We start from the raw sequence: 21,766 nt of genomic DNA, 5'->3' as shown, positions 1-21,766 counted from the left end.
ATCAAGGTCTCCACAGCTTCCTCCTAGCGTGACAGTTTGTCAAGCTCTCTCATTTTTTATGACCTTGAAAATCATGGAGATTACTGGTCAGGTGTTTTGTATAATGAACCTCAATAGGAAGAATGATCACACTACATAGTATCTATTGACATTACTGTTGATATTAATTGTGATCATCTGACTTGGCAATGTTTGTCATGTTTCTCTCTGATAAAATTATTCTTATTTTCCATCTCTTTCCACTTAGTATTTATTTTTTCTTCTCTTTCCACTTTTAGGTAGTTAGGAGTAATGCTCTACTTCCACAAGGCCAACATATATACACAAATATTCTGGAAATCTTCTGCATGGGAGATGTGTCTATTTTTCCCTATTTTTAAAATTTAATCAGCTATTTATATCAATATGAACTTGTGAGTGTTTTTGTACTTTGACTTAGAATCCAATACTATTTTGTTTTCTTCTTCGTGTGTTCCAGCTTTGGCCATGGGAGCTCTTTCAGTTGGCTCTCATATCCTTCTGACATACCTCAATCATCATACTTTTTTTTAAGTGTTTTCTCCCTTTCTGGTACCATAAGATACTCCAGGCTCATCTTGTATATTTCCTGCCCCATTCCTAGAACCAACCATTTCTTGAAGGATCTCTGGTTCCTTTTATTGGAGAGCAGTATTAGAAACCAAGACCTACTTGCCAGGTGTGCTCTGTAATACATTGTTAATGTCAGGTTGTCTTACTAAAAATACAAGGATTATCTCATTACAATAATTCTTTTCTGTCATTAGGAACCTATAAAATGTTAGCTGAACAATCTTAATCTATTCATCATGTTGCTTAAGTGAATGTCCTCTTTGCTTTCATTTTGTTTCCTTCTTTTCCACCGCTTCATCTTTTTGGTCTTTGATATTTTCTGGTGAATTCCTTAACACTATGTTTCCATTTAATAATATTTTCTTTGACTGTCTCTAACCCAAATTTTTATTTATTATGTTTTAAAAATTATTTTCCACTATATTTGTCATTTCAAGATTTGTAAGCAGTTTTGTTTCACCCTTCCTATTGTTATCTCACTCACAGATTAGATCAACTAGTCAGCTGGTGGCTTTGTTAAGATTCTAGTCTTGATTGAGGCTGGGTCTGTTTTTATACTTTCCTATAAGCCATCACCTTAGACTGCAGGTCAGCAACTGTTCACATACACATACACACCACTTTTATATTAAATGATAGCGCAGATCCCGCTTCAGCTGTGGTTTTAAGCAGTGGGCCAGTTTTATATCCTCATATTTAATTCTTTTTATTCCAAGGAGTGGCACTTCAGCAGACACTTCTTGTGTTAGCTGCAAACTCCAACATATTGCCTGTTCTGCTGGCTTCTTTTCAGTTGTAATAAATATCATGGATTTCTGTTTTGCAATAGTAAAGTCTTCTTTAAAAATATTTTATTTACTAAAATAAATAATTAAATAAAAGTACAAAGTAAGCAAGACAAAATAAGATAAAAACGACAAACTGGAGAGACCTAGAACTGAGCCATACTGCAATTCCATAGATCACATGTTGGCAGAATTAGAACCTGAGTCCCCCATAGTATAGTTCCTTACCTGGAGCCCTGTCTACAGAGTAACCTGTACAGATTGTCATATGCAACTAATGAATATCTGTCATAGTTTGGCAATACACATAAATTTGGGACATCATGTATCCAATGATGTTGAATGGGGTGAACATGGAAGCTACTGAAATGAGGGGACCAGAGCAGCTTACACTAACTGGCCAAGGACAGCCATCCCCCACAGTGAGGGGGTCATGACACTGATGATTGGTGTAGAGGGTGGGGATTCCTGGACCTCTTCCTGGCACAATGTCTGACTGAGGTCTGGGGATAAATGACTACTCCAGAGGTGACTCACCGTCATTTGGAAATTCTCAGCTGCAGCCTGCACTTTAAGAAAAATTATTATTATCATCTCTGACTAATAACTAGCAAACCTAAAGTGAAAAATAACTCTGTGGGAGATGAAGAGAAAGTTCTTTTAAGAAGAAAAAAAAACCCTTCACATTGAACTGCAAAGCACAATAAGGCAAAAGCAGAGAGATGCAGATAACAAATCTTAAAATATTAACTGGGTAATTAGGCCAATTAACATTTAATTTGTATCTGTGCCCATCACATTTTATCTATAATAGCATTATAGGTAACAGTTATTGCTGCAGATCTCTGAAAGTTAATTAAAATCACTGAGACAGAACCAACAAAAGTCCATTCTTTTTTAAAAAATTCATTGAAGTTTAAGTAATCAATTCCCCATTCTCAAAATTTACTCCAAATGGAGAGTTTGAGAGCCAGGGGCAGAGAGTTTTCTCTTCCTTTTTCTAACAACTCACTATAGTGAGTCTTTTGTTGCTTTACCTCTCCTGGGCTTCTAACCAAGTCAAAGTCTGCACACAAGACAAGGCAGAATAGGATGCTCTGTATGTCCATGGTTGCCCAAGTTCCTGAGTTCTCTAGTCCCTCAGTCTAAAGCAGAGGGCCTGCCCTGCCATGAAATGAGCTTCCCCCTAGCTTCCCAAACTCAGCAGCTACAGCTCAAGTGTGCCTTCATTTCTTATTCCATCCAGGGGCCCTGTGGAGTTTGCAGAGATGCAAACTGAAGTGAGCAGGCTGCTTGTTTCTCCAGGGCTCATTGCTGGTGGAAGACAGGAGCTGTTAGGGGAGCTATCTACCCAGCATGTGCAGATAGAACACTGGTCTTTCCATGGAGCAACATCCATGGAGGAGGCAGTGACCAGGACTCCAGGTGACCAAGGAAACCCTGTCTCCAGGGACCTGATCATCATGGGACTTCCTTCCTACTGCTAGTCCCGCCCTGTGAACTATGAAGGCTGAACTTTTATTTTCTATCTATTTATTGGGTAAAACCAAGGTATCATGATTCAGGGCCCACTTCCTCTCCTCACAAAGCCACATAACCACTTTTTGGTGAGGTGTTTGTGGAGTGATTCTCAGAGCAATCTGCTGGGGAAAGAAAGTTTAGCTGCTGCTAAATGCAACCTCCCTCCTTCATTTTTGAGTAGCTTGTACAAATGCATGCTTTCTCCTCCATAAGTTATTCAATAATCTTTGCCTAGAAAACTAATGATGATAAATAATATGTAAAGAACTTATTTTCCTAGATCTGCATCTATAGTAGCTAAACATTTTGTCCCCCCCGCATCTCCAGTCCATTTTGCTCTGGCTATTTTGGAGTTGAGGGTCTTGGGAACTAGTTGCCCAAGTTGGCCTCAAACTGCAATCCTCCTGATTTTAGCCTCCCAAGTAGCTAGGATTACAGGCATGGGATACCAGTGCCTGGTTCTCTGTCAGTCCTTAAGTAAATCCCCAAGATACATTAATTCTACCAAGTGGTTATTATAACATGTGCTTGGAATATATTCATATATTCACTTTATCTATTATTATGTATCAATCAATCAATTGCTAGATTAATCAATGTTTATCAATTATCTCCCACAGGTGCAGTAAAGAGAGGAAGGACAGGAAAAATAAGTGAGCCTCATGTGCTTGCCCTTACTTAATCTCCACTACCACACCTGGACTGTCCTCCCCTACCTCAGAACTGTAGCAGCATTTTGAACATGTCTGATTATACCTACCATATCTTCCATGCATTCAACTTATCTGTGCACCTGCCTTACCTCTTTCCTGAAATATTGGTTTCAAGAGACATTTTTCATTCCCTGTAACCTCTAGCACAGGCCCTAGCACCCTTTAGGTCTCAAAATTACTGGATGATTTGCCAGCATTGGCTCACCAATTCTAACAGATGACATTTGTGTAACTGTCAGTGACAATTTACACCTAACATTTCAGATGCGTTTGGGTCTTGACTATAAAAATTGACTTCTTTCTCTGCAAGCATATTTTCTCTTTACATCATTGATAGATTTGTATGTGTGTTTGTGTTTTAAATAGCCAGGCCATAATTAAGCCAACCTATTCTTGATCAACTTATTCTTGATTTTCTAAAATTTATACAAATTATAGTCTCTTTTCTATAGCCCAAATTAAAATACTTACTTGAAATTAAAGTAAACCTACAGGAGCGCCATTAGCATATTCAAAGTCAATTGTTGATAATAATGGTATTTACTTACTGAAATTTAGTAGTATTCATTCAAAAACAACATGCAGCCTAACTGCCTTAGATGAAGCAATACAAGTTACTTTAAGGTTCTGTACGCTAATTAGATAGAAAAAAAAAAACCCATTTCTTTGCCTCTTATTAACTATCTCCTTTTCATTATTTTCTATGTGTCTTTAAGCAAGAACATCTATTCAGAAGAATAGAATCCTGGGAACTTATCTGAAGATTGAAAAAGGATGAATCACCCTTATTTATAAAAGTAAAAAGAGGTCCTCGTTGTTGCAGCCTATTAAGTCTTCCTTCTAAGCATAACTCATGCATTTATCTGAAAATTGATCTTCTCCAGCCATTTGCAAATGCCAGATAATGGGATTCAATCCAAAAAATGTCACAGAAAATAATTCCTATTAGGATCATCCAACCTCTTCATAGGAAAAAGCATACCTAACTCCTTAGTAGAAGAGGAAGACCTTTCCTCTTGGCCTAATAAGCCTTTATCAGAACTCATGATGTCACCTCACTTGGAATATCATACTCCGGTTGGAGGTAATGGTTGAGCGTGCAGCTCTTGGACTCTGTATGTGTCCTCAGGCCAGATAATAATGGACTATTCTGCAGGGCCTTATATACCACATAGGCTAATACCCTTATTTTACATATGAGGAAGCTGGGACTCAGGGAGACAAAGGTACCATAATAAGGCAGTGCATCCTAGACTTGGTTGATCACTGCTCATTCATCCTTTCATTCAACAAATGCTGACTGCTCTTCCCTGTGTACCAGAACTATTCTAGGTGCAAGGGTTACAGTGATGGTCAAGACAGGTATGGTCTTTACCCTCATGGAGCTTATACTCACTAAATATATATACCTTACGTGAGAAAATGAATCCTACAGACTGGGATTAGTAGGGATGGCTGAGAAAGGAAAGCTTGTACTGAGACCCTAAAAAGGACTAGGCATAGGATGACCACAGGGTAGGGGCAGAGATTATCCTAGACAAAGGGACAGCAGCAGACATGCTCCAAGATGGGAAAGGCTTGGAATGTTTAAGGGATGGCTGTGCATGGTAAACAGTAGGAAGAACGGAGAGTGTGATTGCAGGGATAGGGCAAGGTCTTTTCATGTAAAGACTTATAAGCTGTGGTAGGAGGTATGGGTTGTTTTAAATTATTGTAGTGGGGAGTCAGTCAGTTCATCATTAAAATTAGCTTCTTAAAGGGCCATTTTCTTGGTTGCTATTGTTCTAATAAAGATTATGGGGACTAGGATTCTGACAGGGTCAGGTCAGAAGGTGGGCCAGCACAGTGCCAGAAGTTCCTGTGCCTGTAAACTGACTCCCTGATATCAATGGCTTTCTCGCAGCAGGGCAAAAAACGAAAGGGATGGTGAGTTGCACATTAAATGAACAAGGTACAATGGGTCCAAATTTTAGCCACAAATAATCTCTCCTAAACATATCATGATCACCTATGAGCACACCTGTGGCATAGGTTAACTAAGTGTGGAAAAAACAAAACCATTAAGACCAAGTGTTGATGAAGCTGATGAATTTGTCTCCTCCCCCTGGTCAGGCTGGTCACCCCAGTTGAGACCCAACCACACTTAAGCCACCCCACACAGATGAGAATCTCTTCTGATTGCACCACAGGCTGATAACCCAGAGGGTGGCAACCATTGAGTCAGTGCCAATCTCACAGAAATGGGACAAATGAGAACTAGAGGGGATGGAGTTGGAGTGAGTAGGACTCAAAATTGCTTTCAATGACCTAAAGGCTAGGATCTGGCTGGCTGGTGGTGACTGTGGCTTTTATTCTATTGTCATCAGTTCTTACCATGGTGGGGGGGGTGTGTGTGTGGATAAGATGACATAGGGTACGGAACAGGGTCAGCACACACCTGGGGAAGAAAACACATGACCTAAATGACAACTGGCCAGCAGCCACCGAAGTGTCTCAGGCATTGCACAAGCATCCACATGCCTGGGGCTTCCCGACCAACAGTGGAGGCTCCCATTAGGCAGAGAGAGCTCTCGAGTTCAGCTCCAGAGACCTGGCTGAGAATGCCACCTCTGCCTTCTCTCTAGCTGTGTGACCTTAGGTAAGTCGCTTGGCCTCTCTAGGGTTCACTTGGCTTTTCTGGGTGGGGGGAAGGTGATTATGGCTTTGTCAACATCACGAGGTCCTATTGTGAGTCTCAAAGGAAGTGAAAAAAAGAGACCTCGAAAGGGCAGAGTGGCACCTAAAATGTCTTATTAGGCTTTATAAACAACCCCTGGGGAGCATGGGGAATTAAAGAGTTCCTCAAAGTGTTGATTTGGATACTGAATGAACTGAAAGGCAAAAGTCCTGAGAACAGACTGTAGAAACTGAGATTTCACCCATGCTAAGCAGAGAAGGCTGGCGGCTATATTCCAGCTTGTGACCAGTTCTTACAACATGGTGACTAACTTCTTTCAGGTCTCCTGGGGAGAAAACAAAATAAAATGAATAATGAAAGGGGATGTATTCTATCTCTGAAGAATGTCTTGCGAGAGTATTAAACACCGGAATGAGTTATCAAAGCAAGTCTGGTATTCTTTCTCTGATGGCCTTAGGAGAGATTCGTACCTGAGTGTGGGTGGTTTAAATGTGGTTCTGGCTGAAGATGGGGAAGACACTACAAACCGAGTGTTCCCTTTTTTGGTTCCTAGAATTTCGCAAGAATTTCCAGGATGTGGGCTCCATGAAGATGGAGTTTTGTTCACTGGTGCTTTCTAAGCACTTAGTATGTTACTTGCATATAGAAGGTGTTTAATAAATGTTCACTAACTAGATTAAGGCACAATATGAGCTTAACTGGGTGTCTGGATATGAGACAGGCCCATCCCTGTATACTCACCCACTCTCTGCTTTACTTGCTTGCTTAATCACAGTGCCTGCCCTAGCACCTTGTGGCTGAGTCTGTGTTTAACAGTTGTGTCTTCCAGACCCCAGGGGACTTGGACAAAGTGTCTTCTTCATCAGGGATTTGCCTGGGTAGAGAGAGTCAAGTTTACCCAGGTTCAACTACAGTCACCCAGCTTTTCCTGATATGTATACATAGGGCTTCCTGATATGGTTTTCCATGTTTGGTTGTAAGAGTCCACTCAATTTACCACTGCTTGAGAGCACTTTGTGATGACATGCCTGAAACACAGGAAGAGCTAGGGACTAAATTCTGTTAAAGCATCTTCCATCCACAGGATTCTGAGTATCAAAAAAACAGTCATTTGGGGCATGCCTTCCATGTTTCCTCTTTCCAAAATCCAAACAGATAGAAGAAAAGATATAAATTCTTCTAGTTTTCCTATTTTTGAAGTTTCCATGGGCTGTTGGCTGGACAATCATATTTTTAAAAAGCAAACTCTTTAATTCGAAAAGGCTGGAAATTGCCAGGTCTCTGGGGAGACACTGATTGTGTGCTTACAAGGCCATTGATTGAAATTGTTCTGTGACTCAGTGGTGAGCATATTGGAACCACAACAGTCTTGCAGGCACAGCAGCTCTTGAGCAGAAACACACATTCCAGTTAATTGTTAGGATTCAAGAAGGAGTGTGACCATGCGTCTAGCCTGTTATTAGCATCAGGAGAAGCAGAGTTGCCAGGGGCCAGTTCCAAAGGCCCCACATCTCTGTGGGATAGCTCCTTCTCTCCTATCTCCAGATGAAAAGCAACACGCAGCTCTGAAACACTCTCCAATGTGACCGAGGGGAAAGAGACCATTTGGAAAGGGCCTTGGGATTTGTCAGGAACCAAACAGGTTCAATTCAATGATTGATGCCATGTTCCTATCCTGTAACTATAAACTTCCTTCCCTACCCGATCTACACTCACCCTGGCAAACCAGAAATCACCCTGGGAGTGTTTGCACTGTGTGTCTTGCTTCCCAGAAGGTGTTCTTAATCCTTTTTTTTTTTTTTTGGATCTACCACAATGCCCTGGTCAAAGGCAGGTAAAACAGGCATGCCCAGCCCCACATTAAAGATGAGGAAACAGGCTCAGAGAAGGCAGGTGACTTGTCTAGTTTCACAGGTTTAGGTACTGGGGATACAAGTGAAGGAGTCAGACTGCTTGAGGTCACATCTTGGCACTTCTACTTAATTAGTTTAGTGACTTGGACCTTGGTGACTCAGTTTCCTGATATTTAAAGTTGAAAGAATAATGAATGATATCTAGTTCATAGGATGGCTGGTAGGTTTGAAGAGATAAGGCAGCAGCAGAATGCTTAGTTCTCTCAAGTGTTCAATAAATACAGTTTATTATTATTATTATTATTATCATTATTATTATTGAGACTATCATTGGTGCAGAAAGGCAGCCACTGAGCTTAATTTCTAATCTAGTGCTTTTTCCACTATTCAGTTTTGCACCCAGTGGCAGGTTTTTGTATTCTCCCTCTCCACACTATCCTCTCCTTTGACCCCACTGCCTTTTCCCCTCTAAATAGTGAAGACACAAACTTTCTTTCTAAACATTGTGGCCTTTGGGTTGCTATTTATTGTTCTGTCAGGCTTGAGGTGATGCAATGTCTTTACAACTTTGTGGCATATGGTTAAGAAGTATCATCAGATATGGAGAAAGAAAAGTTTATTTCTCAAGGCTGCCACTGAAGTGCATTCAAGAGTGCTGTGACTATGGGGAGCATAGCTGGTTCCTTCCAGCACTTGTCATCACCCCCACCCATCAGCAAGCGGTAGAGGAGGAACTGAAAGGGATATCAGGACTTCTTGCCCTGTGTCCTTTCCATTCCCCGGGTTCCCTGCATTGTCCTGCATCCATGACTCATGGAAGAGTCAGAAAGGAGGGGGGTGGCCTAACCAGGGCTTCTGGGCAGACTTGTCCTTAGTGGTCCTCTCTGCTGGCTACCGCCATACCAGCAGCCCTGACTGTAGAGGGTGGCGACTCAGAACGTAATAACTTAAGCCACTGCAAAGTGGGATATCTGAAAGCCCTCTCCAGAGGATGCTTTCTAGGGTTCTCATCATTGCACTGAAATGAAGCATCCCTCATAGAAACTGTTAGGCATAGCAGGCAGTGGGTAGAACTAACTAGGAGTCATCTGGTGAGACAGTATAAAAGCTTTGGAAGGACCAGGCCTACTTCCCTCTCACTGCTGGGAGGGTATACATCACGTTCCTATCCAGATCCCTGCTCGCTGGAATATCAATAGAGAGCACACTTCTAAGGTCAGGGGATTTACAGAGTTAAAATAAGTGACAGCCTAGAATACAGGTGAGAAGATCACACCAGTCAAGGCTCCTGCATGGGCTGGACTAAGACTAAGAATGCCCTTTATGTTGCATTGTCTCCAGGTCTGGAAATCATGATTGATACTCTTGCCTCAGCCGCTGAGGGCTGGGATTACAGGTGTTCATAACCATTCCCAACTCCTAAATTTTCAATTACTATTCCCTATTTCCAAACTTCCTGGAAAGAACAATACTATTGTTATGCACTTCTATCTTTTTTGGAAAAAAAGTGTTATGTTAACTATATTATTTTTAATGTGGAATTGGGCTTTCCAAATTAAGACGTTTTCCACAAAGATACAGCTTGTTTTAAGTTATACACCAATAGCCACTGTTTTCCAGGTTCCCTTTTCTCCTTACAACCCAAGCTGGACCCCTTAGAACTTCTATCATCATTATTTTCAGAGGCTGAAACTCAGAGTTTGGGGAAAGAGATCACGACTACTTCATATATCAGTATTTGAAGAATAGTTATTCTGCTTTCATCTGCTTTTGGTTGTTCGGTATTACGATGCCCTTGAACCAGGGGCTTTAGGGATTGAGAGAGTGGGAGCCACGTTTTGGTTCTGCAACTTACTGTTGCAGCAAGCTATGAATCCTCTCTGAGCCTTAGTTCCGTCATCTATAAAAGTGTAATAAACAGCCCTGTTTTTCAAGGTGGTTATGAGGAATAAAGCAATGAGCCTAGAACAACAAAGTACAGTATCTGGTACATAGCTAGCATTTGGTAATGATAATTTAATAATTAACAATTATTAAATACTTACTATGCACTGATAGTGTGTCGTATACTTTATATATCACTATATTTAATGCTCAAAATAACCTGATGGTTACTTTGCCTACTTTACAGATGAGGAAACTGAAGCACAGAGAAGTCATAATATCGGTTGAAGATCACACAGCCAGGGAGTGGCAGAGTTAGGACATGGACTAAGGCCATGTGGGCATCCAGACCCATAAGCATAGGAAATGGTAACCATTCTTAAGGAGATTATTCAGTTGACATATAAAAATGTGGTTTGTGTTTAAATGCTATGAGACAATTGCTCTGACAACTGGTTGCACTGACTTGCCTAGTCCTTTTGCCAAAATAAAAACAAAGCTTTCATAAATTTGACATTATTTGGAAAAGGGAAAGTTGCTTCCTATAACCTGGTAATAGAAGTAGGCGAGTTATCTGTGCATTAAAAAACCCATGAGTTCCCTAGCTATAGTGTATGCCGTTTTCATACAATTATACATAATAAATTAGATGTGTGAGATGAAAGGTTAAAAAATATAAAAGCACAAACAGATATGGTTTGGAATAGAGCTTTTGTTTTGAGCTTTTCTGACCAGACTGACAAACTATCACCTGTTAAACTGGACCCCAGGTTGATGTGTACCTTGTCTTAAACAATCATGATAAATGATGCATTAATTTACCTTTCATTTTTTGCCAGCAATGGTAAAGTGATCCATAGATCAACATGATGCTTCTACTATAAAGTCTGCACTTACACACTCTATTCATTTTAAGTCGGACAAAATTCATATTTTCTATCATCTCCCTATTGAGAAATAGACAACTAAGGAATGTATTTCAATAGGACTGTCACAGAGACACAATACTGATGTCAGTAAGCATTTCTGTTATGTTCTTCTTGGTGAAACCTTGTTGGCAAGTTCCTCTTCATTTGCAGAAGCTGAGTGGTAAGACAAATTTCAAATCTAAAAATTATGCCACTGTTATTAGCCAGGAAAAAAATGACAACAGAGAAAGGGGAGAGTTGGAAAGATTAAATCTCTCTACAGTAGCTACCAAGGAGGCTACCTGTACTGGCCACCTTCTTCCCCTATGCACTACGCATGGAAGGTGACCGGGAGGTTTCCACTCACTTTGGGCTTTCTCTGTCCCTCAAATGTACTTTGCTGTCTTCCTCATGAGGCCCTCGCACACCTGTTCTTTCTCTCTGGAATGTTCTCTGCATGGATCGTCCCCCAATCCTTGAACATCCTTCAGCTCTCTGCTTAGAGAAGTCTTCTTTAGCCTCCTGGACTTGATTGGATCCTTCGTCCTTTCTTGGAGATCAGTCATCACTATAATGGTGTGATTGTGTTATGTACCTTACCACAGTGTGATTGATGCAAGCTCTGTGGAGATGGGAACCAGTCCTGGTCTTAGGCACCTGGTTTTACACCACCCCAGGGCTTGTTGTTGATGAAGTACTGGATACGTGGCTGTTCAAGAAACAGCTAAAAGAAACCCTGTTCACTTTCTGTTTGGACCAGTGCTGATGCTTCAACAAAGTAAAATCACAAGGGTTTTAGTGCCTCCTGTTTGGATTATTTATGCCAGTAACTCATGATTTAGACTGATGCAAAGCAATGCTTTATGCCGGCTTCACAACCTTGACTGTCATAACCTGGATTAGGGTTATAGCCCCTGGGATAAGTAGGGTAATCCTGAGTACAGGAAAAGGTTTACTAGTTTTTCAGCTTACAGGGGGATCTTTAAGATGGTATGGCTGATGGTAGAGGTGGAAATTGGCCTGGTTTTCACATGCCCTGTGCCATCTGAGTTAGGGATCCAGTTTGTGTTCTGTGTGTCCATAGTTAGGGAAAATTCCGACACTCTTTTCTTTACCTCTCACTGCAGCAGCAGTAGTAGAATGGGGATGAATGAAAATGACATATTACAATAGGTAGAGCCTAGAATAATGTTCAAGCATGTTTCTTAGTAAATCAAAACACAAATGTTAAATTATTTGTGACATGCCTCCTGACTGGTTGTGATTCTGTCACCACATTGTGAATAAGAACTGTTAAGAATCGGGGGGATCTTATCAGAAAAAAATGGTACCTCTGTGTGAATAAAATCAAATAGCACACACACAAAAAGAATGGGGGAAAAAGCTGAAAACCACTCAGAGAGGGGTCTCTGGAGGACTTGCTGGCTGCCTCCTATGTTTGCCCCCCCCCCTTGCCCCAAAGAAGTCTACTAAAGGGTTTTCTCTGATTCTTTCTTATTTTACTTCCTGGGTCTGGAATACCAACAAAGCCAATTTGAATGTGGGAGCAATATGTTATGAATGACCCATTTATTTGGATATTTTGATAAGTCTACTTTTTAAAAGTCATTTATTTATTATTTTACGAAAACAAAAAAGAGTTTAAGGGCTTAGAAGTAGAGACTTCTTTGTACTCAACTCCACAGTTCCCTCCTGGCTTCTTCATTCTCTCCCTGGCCCCGTGTCTTGCTCAGTGATCACCTTTGGAGTTTTTATTTGTCACTGCATTTTTCTCCTCTCACTTCTTCTTGCCTCCAGAAAGGATACTGAGGATTTGGTTTCTCTTATGACAGCACCATTAATACGCTGGCTTTGTGCCAACGTGGTTATTCCACCCGTAACACAGGTCTGGAGACCCAAACTCAAATTCTCCCTTCACACAGATGGGGCATGTCCCCATAACAGAGCCTTCTCCCTTGCCCTTAGAAAGCCCAGACCTCAGATTCCCTCTCCTTAGAAATACCAAAGAAAGGAGATGAAAATGACCGACGTGACTTGTTTCTTCTCCAGTAGGTTGAGCCAGGCTTCCAAATCCTCAACATACTGTTCACTTTCTGGCACTGGGTTTTCCTCAGTGCATGATGTAGCGACCAAGAACTGTGCTTGGATTCCGAAGACCAAGTGGCAGGTTTGAACTCGACCAGTTAACAGCTGCGTGGCTTTAGGCAAGTCACTTTAGCTTTTTGAACTTACCTATCCACAGGCTAGCTGACTTGAAATGTGTGCTCCTTGATTTTGTTTCATTATCTGCGCTATCCATATTTACAGGTTTGTACTTAGAGACGCTCTTTAAAAAAAAAAAAAGGTTACAGGAAGTATCTACTGATCCACTTTAGCGGAGGTTCAGGAAAGGCTACCTAGGACTGGCCCCAGGCATGCTCCTGGGAGCATGCTCACCCTCCCAGCAGCTCCTGGTTGACCCTGCCCCACCCCACCCCTGGCACTCCACTGACGTGACTCCAAAGGTTCTAAAAGGGGGTGAGAGAGTCCTTGGGAAGCTTGGAATTCCAGAGGTCTGGCACTCCAGGCTCACTCTAACATGCTTTCGAGACTCCTGGATGGGGCTACCTCCCGGATCTTACCCCCATTAGCCTCCTCCTGAGCGAAGGGTGGTGGCTGCAGGCCGTGCGGTTCCCCCTCTAGAGATCCAACCTTCTCGGATGTCCGGCCCTCAGCGCCCGGCTAGCTTGGCACTCCGGCGTCCAGGAGCTCCCCCTCGGGGCGGCGCGCGGCGACAGCCGGTGGTATTGGCAGCAGCGCCCGCAGAGGGGTGGCTGTGGCAATTCTCCTGTCTGCCCGCCCGCCCGCCCACGTGCACCGAGAAGAGCGAAGCGCGAGCATTCGCCCGGCCCGCGCCTGCCGCCGGTGGGTGCCTCACCTCTGGGGCTGGCGGGGGGCCGTAACTCGAGCCCCACCGCCGGGCTCTATATTTGCATAATTCGTCCCCCCTTCTTTCGGACCCAGGCTGGAGATGAGAGTCGGGCTTCCCTCTGAGGCGTTGTCTTGCCCGTGGTCAGCGCCGGGGCCGCGGGACCCGCCGGAGCGCAGGCGGAGCGGACTGGCGCACGTGGTAAGAACGCAGCTTTCTTTTCTTCTTTTTGTTTTTTCCTTAGACATGGAAACTTGAGCTTGATACCCACAAAGGTACCAACCTTGCTGCGATTTCTTCATTTACATCCCATTTGGAAGAGAGCGGCTCAGCGAGCGCAAGAAACTTTCCCAAATTTGCTCTGGGTGTTTGAAGTCAGGGAGCTGGCCGGTGCCGGAGGCCAACTTTTGCCTCAGGCAGGGGGGTTTAGTGATGCTTGGATAGAGGAGCGGAGACGGCTTCTGGCTGCCTCAGGCCCCCTGACCATAGTGTGGAAGACCAGGCGGGAGCTGGCGCGGTGTGCCTGCGGCCACAGCAGGTGAGCTGTGGAGAGCGTCTGCAGCGCTGCGCTCCCTCCACGGCGTGGCGCCGTGGCTCCTGCCCGCCGGGGTCCCCTCCAAGCTGGGGCTGCTCAGAGTAGGGGGCAGGAAAGAGACGAACCCGGCCCTTCTGACTGCCCCCACGCTCTATCCCTGGTCTCCATGTCTGCCTTTGCAGTAAGCAAGGGCGGGGACAGTTCGCAGTCTGCACCAGCGACCACAGGCCAAGCGGGCGCCGGCGCGCGGGTCTTGGGGACCGGGGATCAGTCTCCCGGAGGACCTTGGCCAGGCCCAGAGCACTGCTGGTGTGGGCTGGGCGCGCTGGGAGGTTGGAGCCGTCCAGTGAGCTACAACTCGCCTCTATCTAGGATTCTGAAAAGTTTTTAAAATTTGCTTTGGGAAGTAAGTAGAAAGGTTTCTACAGGGGTCAGTTTTTTTGTTTTCCTTTCTTTTAACTTGCAAAGGGAAACACGAGTGGGACGATAGCAGCTCGAAACTAGTGTTGGAAACACTGTTTATCGTCACTCAAGACCGTGCTGGACTTACCGAGGTGGCTCTTGGCAAGGGAGAGGAAGAATATTCTTCCTAGTGTGCGTTCTGGTCAGGGCTCGACTACAGGCAGGACGTCCCCCGGTAGAGTGTGATCGCGGGGGTCAGGGGGTTTGTGGTGGTGACTGGGAGAGGTAGTAAGGGTGAGGACAGTGAGCTTGCAGAGCGTCCTGTCTGGCGAGCTTGGGCGTCCGCTTTGCAGCCCGGGAACCTAGTTGGCTAGGCGGGCGCACAGGCGCGCTCTGTCAACAGGGAGGTGTGTGTGTAGCGTAAGGTGTGTGAGTGGGTGTGTGAAGAGGGCAGCGGAGGAGGGAATGTGTGTAGCGGAAGTGGAGCAAGTGTGAGTGTGTGTGAGTGTGTGTGTGGTGGGGCAGGGTAAGTGTCCAAGACTCCATCTGGACGCCCCCACGCAGCCGGCCGCCCAGACACGCCGGGAAGGGCGCCCGATCCGCGCAGCAGCTGAAGGGGGGCGGGGAGCGCGCGGGCAGAGGAAGAGGGTGTCTCCGGCTGAGGATTTCTCTCGAAGCTCCTGCAGCTAGGGTTTACCCCCCGCAGCCCCAAGATGCCCAAAATACTTAAACAAACAACCCAAACCTGTTCCGTTTTCGCTCTTGTATAAATAGAACAGACTTTCCAAAAAAGCAATACCGCATTCACTCTTATCACCAGCCACTTCTTTCCACCAAGTAATTCAGAAAAAAGCAGTCAGCTTCCGTGAATGCGTGTAGCTTTTTTTTTTTTTTTTCTTGTTGCCTGCTTTTGCTTGCGGTTTTGAGCTGCCAAGAAAGTGAGTAGGGGTTTGACTGTAGTGTCTCGGCTCGGCTCGGTTTCTTTCCGAAGTTTAATTTTCCGGAATGGCTCCCAAACAAGGGCTGGGGGGGCGGAGCCGCCATCACCGGATCTTCGCCTTTTTTGGAAAGTCCCGGAGAACCGGAATTCCTCCCCGCCCGGGGAGGCTGAGCCGCAATCTCTAACCGCTTGCTCTCCTTGCAGTGGTTGCAGCGGGGTCGGTGGCACGCCCCCTCCCTGCTGATCCCTACTCTTGGGACCCGGGCTGCAGCTCAGGTCGCGCGCTACAGACCCTTGCAGGTTTCCACCGGCAGCGAACCGGTAGTTCCGAGCCCGCGAGGCCGAACCCGTATGCAAATCCGCCATGTGACGGCAAAAGCCGCCTGGCCCAGCCCTGTTCCTCAGTCCATATATGGGCAGCGACGTCACGGGCATTGAAGACCTGCCCATAAATACTTAGAGCAACACTTTCCGACTGAGAGAGCAGCAATTGATTAATAGCTCGGCGAGGGGACACACTGACTGTTATAATAACACTACACCGGCTTCCCCACAGCCGGAACACAGACAGGAGAGAGTCAGTGGCAAATAGCCATTTTTCTTCTTTCTCTAAGAAACAGGCAACTTGTTTGCTAGTTATATTTCTGTTGGATTTTTTTTTTTTTTTTTGGTGGTTGTTTCTAAGTGTGGAGGGCAAAAGGAGATACCTATCGAGGTTCAGTCCAACCCCTCTCCAAAACGGCTTCTCTGGCACTTCAGGTAGCGAGGGAGTTGGGTCTCCAGGTTGTGCGAGGAGCAAATGATGACCGCCAAGACAGTAGACAAAATCCCAGTAACTCTCAGTGGTTTTGTGCACCAGCTGCCTGACATCTACCCGGTGGAGGACCTCGCCGCCACGTCGGTGACCATCTTCCCCAATGCCGAACTGGGAGGCCCCTTTGACCAGATGAACGGAGTGGCCGGAGGTAAGTCCCGTGTCCTCTTCGCAGGACAGGACTTGTACGTCTCGGAGATGGTGGGTGGGGAGCGGTGGGTGTGCGGGACTCGGGAGACAGGATTGGGGCTCGAGGCGGCCGGGCTGACTGCACTGGCTTTAAAGACTGAAGTGAGTAGAGGAGCCGGAGAAGACAGGGACTAGGGCGCTGAGGCTGGGAGCGCTGGCAGATGCACCGGGTCACCAATGAACCCGAGTGCGTGCGCTACGGCGCGCCGGCAGGGCGCAAGAGTAAGGGTGGAAGAGGCGCCCCTCTCGGCTTCGGAGCTTGCGCTGGCCCTTAGACCGGCTGCATTTGCACCTCCCCTCTCCTGAGACAGGGCAAAGTGATAGTAAAGTTTGGGGATACAGGTGAGAGGGGCGCGTCTGGAGAGCCGAGCGACTAATAGGGCCGGAGGATAGCGTCTTCAGCTCGCTCTTGGGCAGAGCCTACTCCAGGAAAATCTTGGAGCGCGCTGCGCTCCTCGTGCGCCCCAAGGCGCGCCCCACGGCGCGCCCTACCTGCGCTCCGTCAGCATAGTGGATTAGCAAGACCCGGCTGCGTCCTGCGGAGGCAGGGAGGCGATAGAGGGGGGGTGAGCAACAACGGGAAGCAGCCCCCGGACTGCGGAGGAAGGCCCGCGGGGGCACGGGCGGCGCGGGTTTCCTTGGCGATACTGTAGAAAGTCGTCTCCCGCAGCCTCCGCGCCTTGCTCGAAGCCCAGCCACTGGCCTTGGGCTGGGGCGGGGATGCGCGGGTGTTGGACAAGGCTGAGGTTGTTGAGAGAGAAGGGAAACCTATGGACTCTCTCCTCCGCAGCCCCATTCCCTCAGGCAGCCTTCAGCGAAAGCGCGCTGCGGGAGAGGGAAGAAGAGAAGACATGGGGGATAAGGAGCACCGGAAAAATTACTCACCCCCTTTCTCGGGTTTCTCTCTCTGTTGGGCTGTCCCCTTTTCTGCACTGACTGGGATTGGTCCTGTCTAGAGTAGTGCATGTCCTGTTACCCGGCGGTGGGGCCATCAGGAAAAGGAGTGGGAGAGAAGTTCCAGGCAGATGGGAAATTTTTTAATATTGTTGTTGCTATTATTGGTTGTTTTTATTGGGGACTAGAGCCACAGATGGCTGGGGTGGGGGGAGTTGGGAGGAACTCATTCTGCTTTCTTGGAAGTCGTTCTTGAGTCCCAGACTCTGGCTAGCCTCTTACTGTCTCTAGGCCTCAATTTTCCCAACTGTTGGACTTTGCCTCAGCTCTACAGTATCAGGAACCTGGAACTTGGGAATGGACTGAGGAGGGAGGTGAGGGAGTGAGAAGAGATTCTTGGCTGCATTCTCATTGCTTCACCTCCATTCTGCCTTTTCTCTCCCCAGATGGCATGATCAACATTGACATGACTGGGGAGAAGAGGTCCTTGGATCTCCCATACCCTAGCAGCTTTGCGCCTGTCTCTGCACCCAGAAACCAGACCTTCACTTACATGGGCAAATTCTCCATTGACCCCCAGTACCCTGGTGCCAGCTGCTACCCAGAAGGTATCATCAATATTGTGAGTGCAGGCATCTTGCAAGGGGTCACCTCCCCAGCTTCAACCACAGCCTCGTCCAGCGTCACCTCTGCTTCCCCCAACCCACTGGCCACAGGACCCTTGGGTGTGTGCACCATGTCCCAGACCCAGCCTGACCTGGACCACCTCTACTCTCCACCACCACCGCCTCCTCCTTACTCTGGCTGTGCGGGAGATCTCTACCAGGATCCCTCTGCGTTCCTGTCGGCAACCAACACCTCCACCTCCTCTTCTTTGGCCTACCCACCACCTCCTTCCTACCCATCCCCCAAGCCAGCCACGGACCCAGGTCTCTTCCCCATGATCCCAGACTATCCTGGATTTTTCCCATCTCAGTGCCAGAGAGACCTACATGGTACAGCTGGTCCTGATCGCAAGCCTTTTCCCTGCCCCCTGGACTCCCTGCGGGTCCCCCCTCCACTCACTCCGCTTTCCACCATCCGTAACTTTACCCTGGGGGGGCCCAGTGCTGGGGTCACAGGATCAGGGGCCAGTGGAGGCAGTGAGGGACCCAGACTGCCAGGCAGCAGCTCAGCGGCAGTTGCTGCTGCCACCTATAACCCACACCACCTACCACTGCGGCCCATCCTGAGGCCTCGCAAGTACCCCAACAGACCTAGCAAGACACCAGTGCATGAGAGGCCCTACCCGTGCCCAGCAGAAGGCTGTGACCGGCGGTTCTCCCGTTCTGATGAGCTGACCCGGCACATCCGAATCCACACAGGGCATAAGCCCTTCCAGTGCCGGATTTGCATGCGCAATTTCAGCCGTAGTGACCACCTCACCACTCACATCCGCACGCACACTGGTGAGAAGCCCTTTGCCTGTGATTACTGCGGCCGTAAGTTTGCCAGGAGTGACGAAAGAAAGCGCCATACCAAGATCCACCTGAGACAGAAGGAGCGGAAAAGCAGCGCTCCCTCCTCATCGGTGCCGGCCCCCTCCACAGCCTCTTGCACTGGGGGTTCACAGGCTGGGGGCAACCTATGCAGCAGCAACAGCACTATTGGCGGAGGGCCACTGGCCCCTTGTTCCTCTCGGACCAGGACACCTTGAGATGAGACTCAGGCTGACACACCAGTTCCTTGAGGCCCCAGAGGCCCTTGGTCCACTCCAGCTGCACGATAAACACTACCACCCTTCCCTGCTCCTCCCTCCACGTTTGGTGGGCAATGGGCCTTGGTGGAGCCCAGCCCTGCTCCTTTCCTTTTCCAAGCAGGTCCTTCCTGAAACTTAGCCCATTTTAGTCCCTCTTAGGTGAGTTGACTATCACTCCAAGGCAATGGAGAGGAGGCTCAAAGGGGATGGAGTTAGGGCTCCAGGCCTAGAGGCCAGAGGGTTGACCCTGCTTTAAAGGGTGGTTTGACTAGGTTTTGCTCCCCCTTCCCTTTATTTGGGCCCATTACAGGTTTCTTGACCATGGATGTCAGAGTTGATCTGAGACTTTTTCTACAGTAGGTTGGGAGATGCTGATCCCTTCAAGTGGGGATGGCAAAAAGACAAGAAAATTGATGTGCACTTTATGGCTTGGGACTGATTTGGGGAACCCTGTACAGTGAGTGAGGCATGGCCTTTATGCCACATTCTGCAGCCCTATAACAGTGAATCAAAGCTTATCTAGTCGTCTCAACCCTTTAAGCAATATGTATTATAAACTCAGAGAAGTGCAATGTGATGGGAGGGACATAGCAATATCTGCTCCTTTTTGAGTTGAGAAACGTAAAGACTATTTTTCCAGTGTATATCCACTCAGATTTTGTGTATTTTTGATGTGCACTGTTCTCCAAGTTCTGAACCTTTGGGAAAAAATATAAAGCATTTATGATCTCTTGAAATGAGTCAGAGATTAACTTATTTAAGGGGGATGTACATATAGTCTCTGAAAACTAGGATGCATGCAATTGTGTTGGAAGTGTCCTTGGTGCCTTGTGTGATGTAGACAATGTTACAGGGTCTGCATGTAAATGGGTTGCCTTACTATGGAGAAAAAAAATCACTCCCTGGGTTAAGTATGGCTGTATATTTCTGCCTATTAATATTTGGAATTTTTTTTTAGAAAGTATATTTTTGTATGCTCTGTTTTGTGACTTAAAAGTGTTATCTTTGTAGTCAAATTTCAGATAAGAATGTACATAATGTTACCAGAGCTGATTTGTTTGGTTATTAGCTCTTAATAGTTGTGGAAAAATAAATGATCTATTCTAACACAAAACCACTAACTGAAATTCAGATAATGGATGGTTTATGACTATAGTGTAAATAAATACTTTTCAACAATATTTCTTGCTGCAGAAATTATTTGTGAAATGCTTACTGGGTGGGAATTAAAGTCTTTAAACACCTGTGGAACTATTAACAAACAAACAAACAAAACAGCCAGAACCTTCACGTATTCTTTACTAGCCTACCCTCTTACTCCAACCTCCATTCATAATCAAACACTAGTATGAGGGGATTTCCCTTATGCATTAGTATAAATCTGGGGAGGCGTTGTTTTGACTCATTGTTCCGTCCTCTTTAACAGCCTATAGCTTCTCGGCCCCTGAGTGGCTCCGGAAAATAAATACTTACAAACAAGTGCCCACTCGGAGACTACACATTTGCAACTGCTATCAGAACTCTGACCAGGGCCTGGAACTCAAGATGTGGCTTTGTGGAAAGTGTGGTGGCGTGGTCAAGCCGGAAATGACTTTCAGGTTCCAGCGTTAATTTCATGACCACAAAAAACTTTTTGAAGGTGCTATCACCTCTTCAGATCAAAAATGCTGTCAGACACTGCTGATGACAGCATTAATGGGTTGCCAAAGGAATTACCCTGGGACTCATTTCTCTCCAGTCCTCACTTCCCACTTGATTACCCTTATTTGGAAGGATAATTCATCTGCCATGGGTTTGGTGGGTCTAGAGGTGACTATCAAACTACACTAGCCTTAAAAAGTCTTAAAGAAAGGCTACTGTGCAAATGTAGTCCTTTAGAATAGTGGATAATGGTTTGAAAAGAATACACCATAGGGTTCATTGTTATTTTACTAGAAGCCTTTTGTGACTTAAAACACAAAATCACTCCCAAAATTGTTAATTTATCATATGAAGCAAACAGATCATGTCTTTGTGAAGTTATCTTTAAGATCTGGACCTAAATATCACTTAGTATCCAGTGCTTCTTAAACAAATGTAACATGTAGGAGCACCCACTATTCAGTTACAGCAGAATAATCCCATCATGTGCTTGCAGTTCACTGTTAAGAGGCAATCAGATTTGACTGTTAAATGATGGCCTATATTACAGAATAGCAGTCACAGCTACTCCCAGAAACCACCTTTTAGCAACACTGGAATCTGAGATTAAATTTATGGGGTTAATAAATCCTTTTGTGTCATCTTTCTCCAGCCCTATTTCAAGGATGTAGAGAGCTCTCTAGTACTACTAGTGACTTCAAAACTTGAGTCAGATTTTTTTCTAGTGACCTGTAATTTCCCATTATTCATATTTCCCAGCTTATCAGCATATT

The 21,766-nt window shown here is 45.8% G+C and overlaps 1 protein-coding gene across 3 annotated transcripts; it reads left to right on the top strand.

Moving 5' to 3' along the window:
* The first annotated feature begins 5,720 nt into the window (after positions 1-5,720).
* Egr2 (early growth response 2) lies at positions 5,721-20,533 on the top strand. Of its 3 annotated transcripts, XM_074078965.1 has the most exons (4): positions 5,721-6,248; positions 13,936-14,041; positions 16,577-16,682; positions 18,061-20,533. In XM_074078965.1, exons 2-4 carry the CDS (start codon positions 13,943-13,945, stop codon positions 19,308-19,310), a joined length of 1,455 nt encoding a protein of 484 aa, XP_073935066.1. In that variant the 5' UTR covers positions 5,721-6,248; positions 13,936-13,942; the 3' UTR covers positions 19,311-20,533. The 3 variants fall into 3 exon arrangements, with proteins under 3 accessions (XP_073935066.1, XP_073935068.1, XP_073935067.1); XM_074078967.1 differs by lacking the exon at positions 13,936-14,041 and having other exon boundaries at positions 5,725-6,248; XM_074078966.1 differs by lacking the exons at positions 5,721-6,248; positions 13,936-14,041 and adding an exon at positions 14,074-16,476.
* The last annotated feature ends 1,233 nt before the right edge of the window (positions 20,534-21,766 follow it).

The sequence above is a fragment of the Castor canadensis genome, chromosome 7 (genome assembly GCF_047511655.1).
Source record: "Castor canadensis chromosome 7, mCasCan1.hap1v2, whole genome shotgun sequence".
Classification (NCBI taxonomy): Eukaryota; Metazoa; Chordata; class Mammalia; order Rodentia; family Castoridae; genus Castor; species Castor canadensis.
Note: the sequence above shows the minus strand (reverse complement) of the source record. Positions and strands in the feature narration are given on the sequence as shown.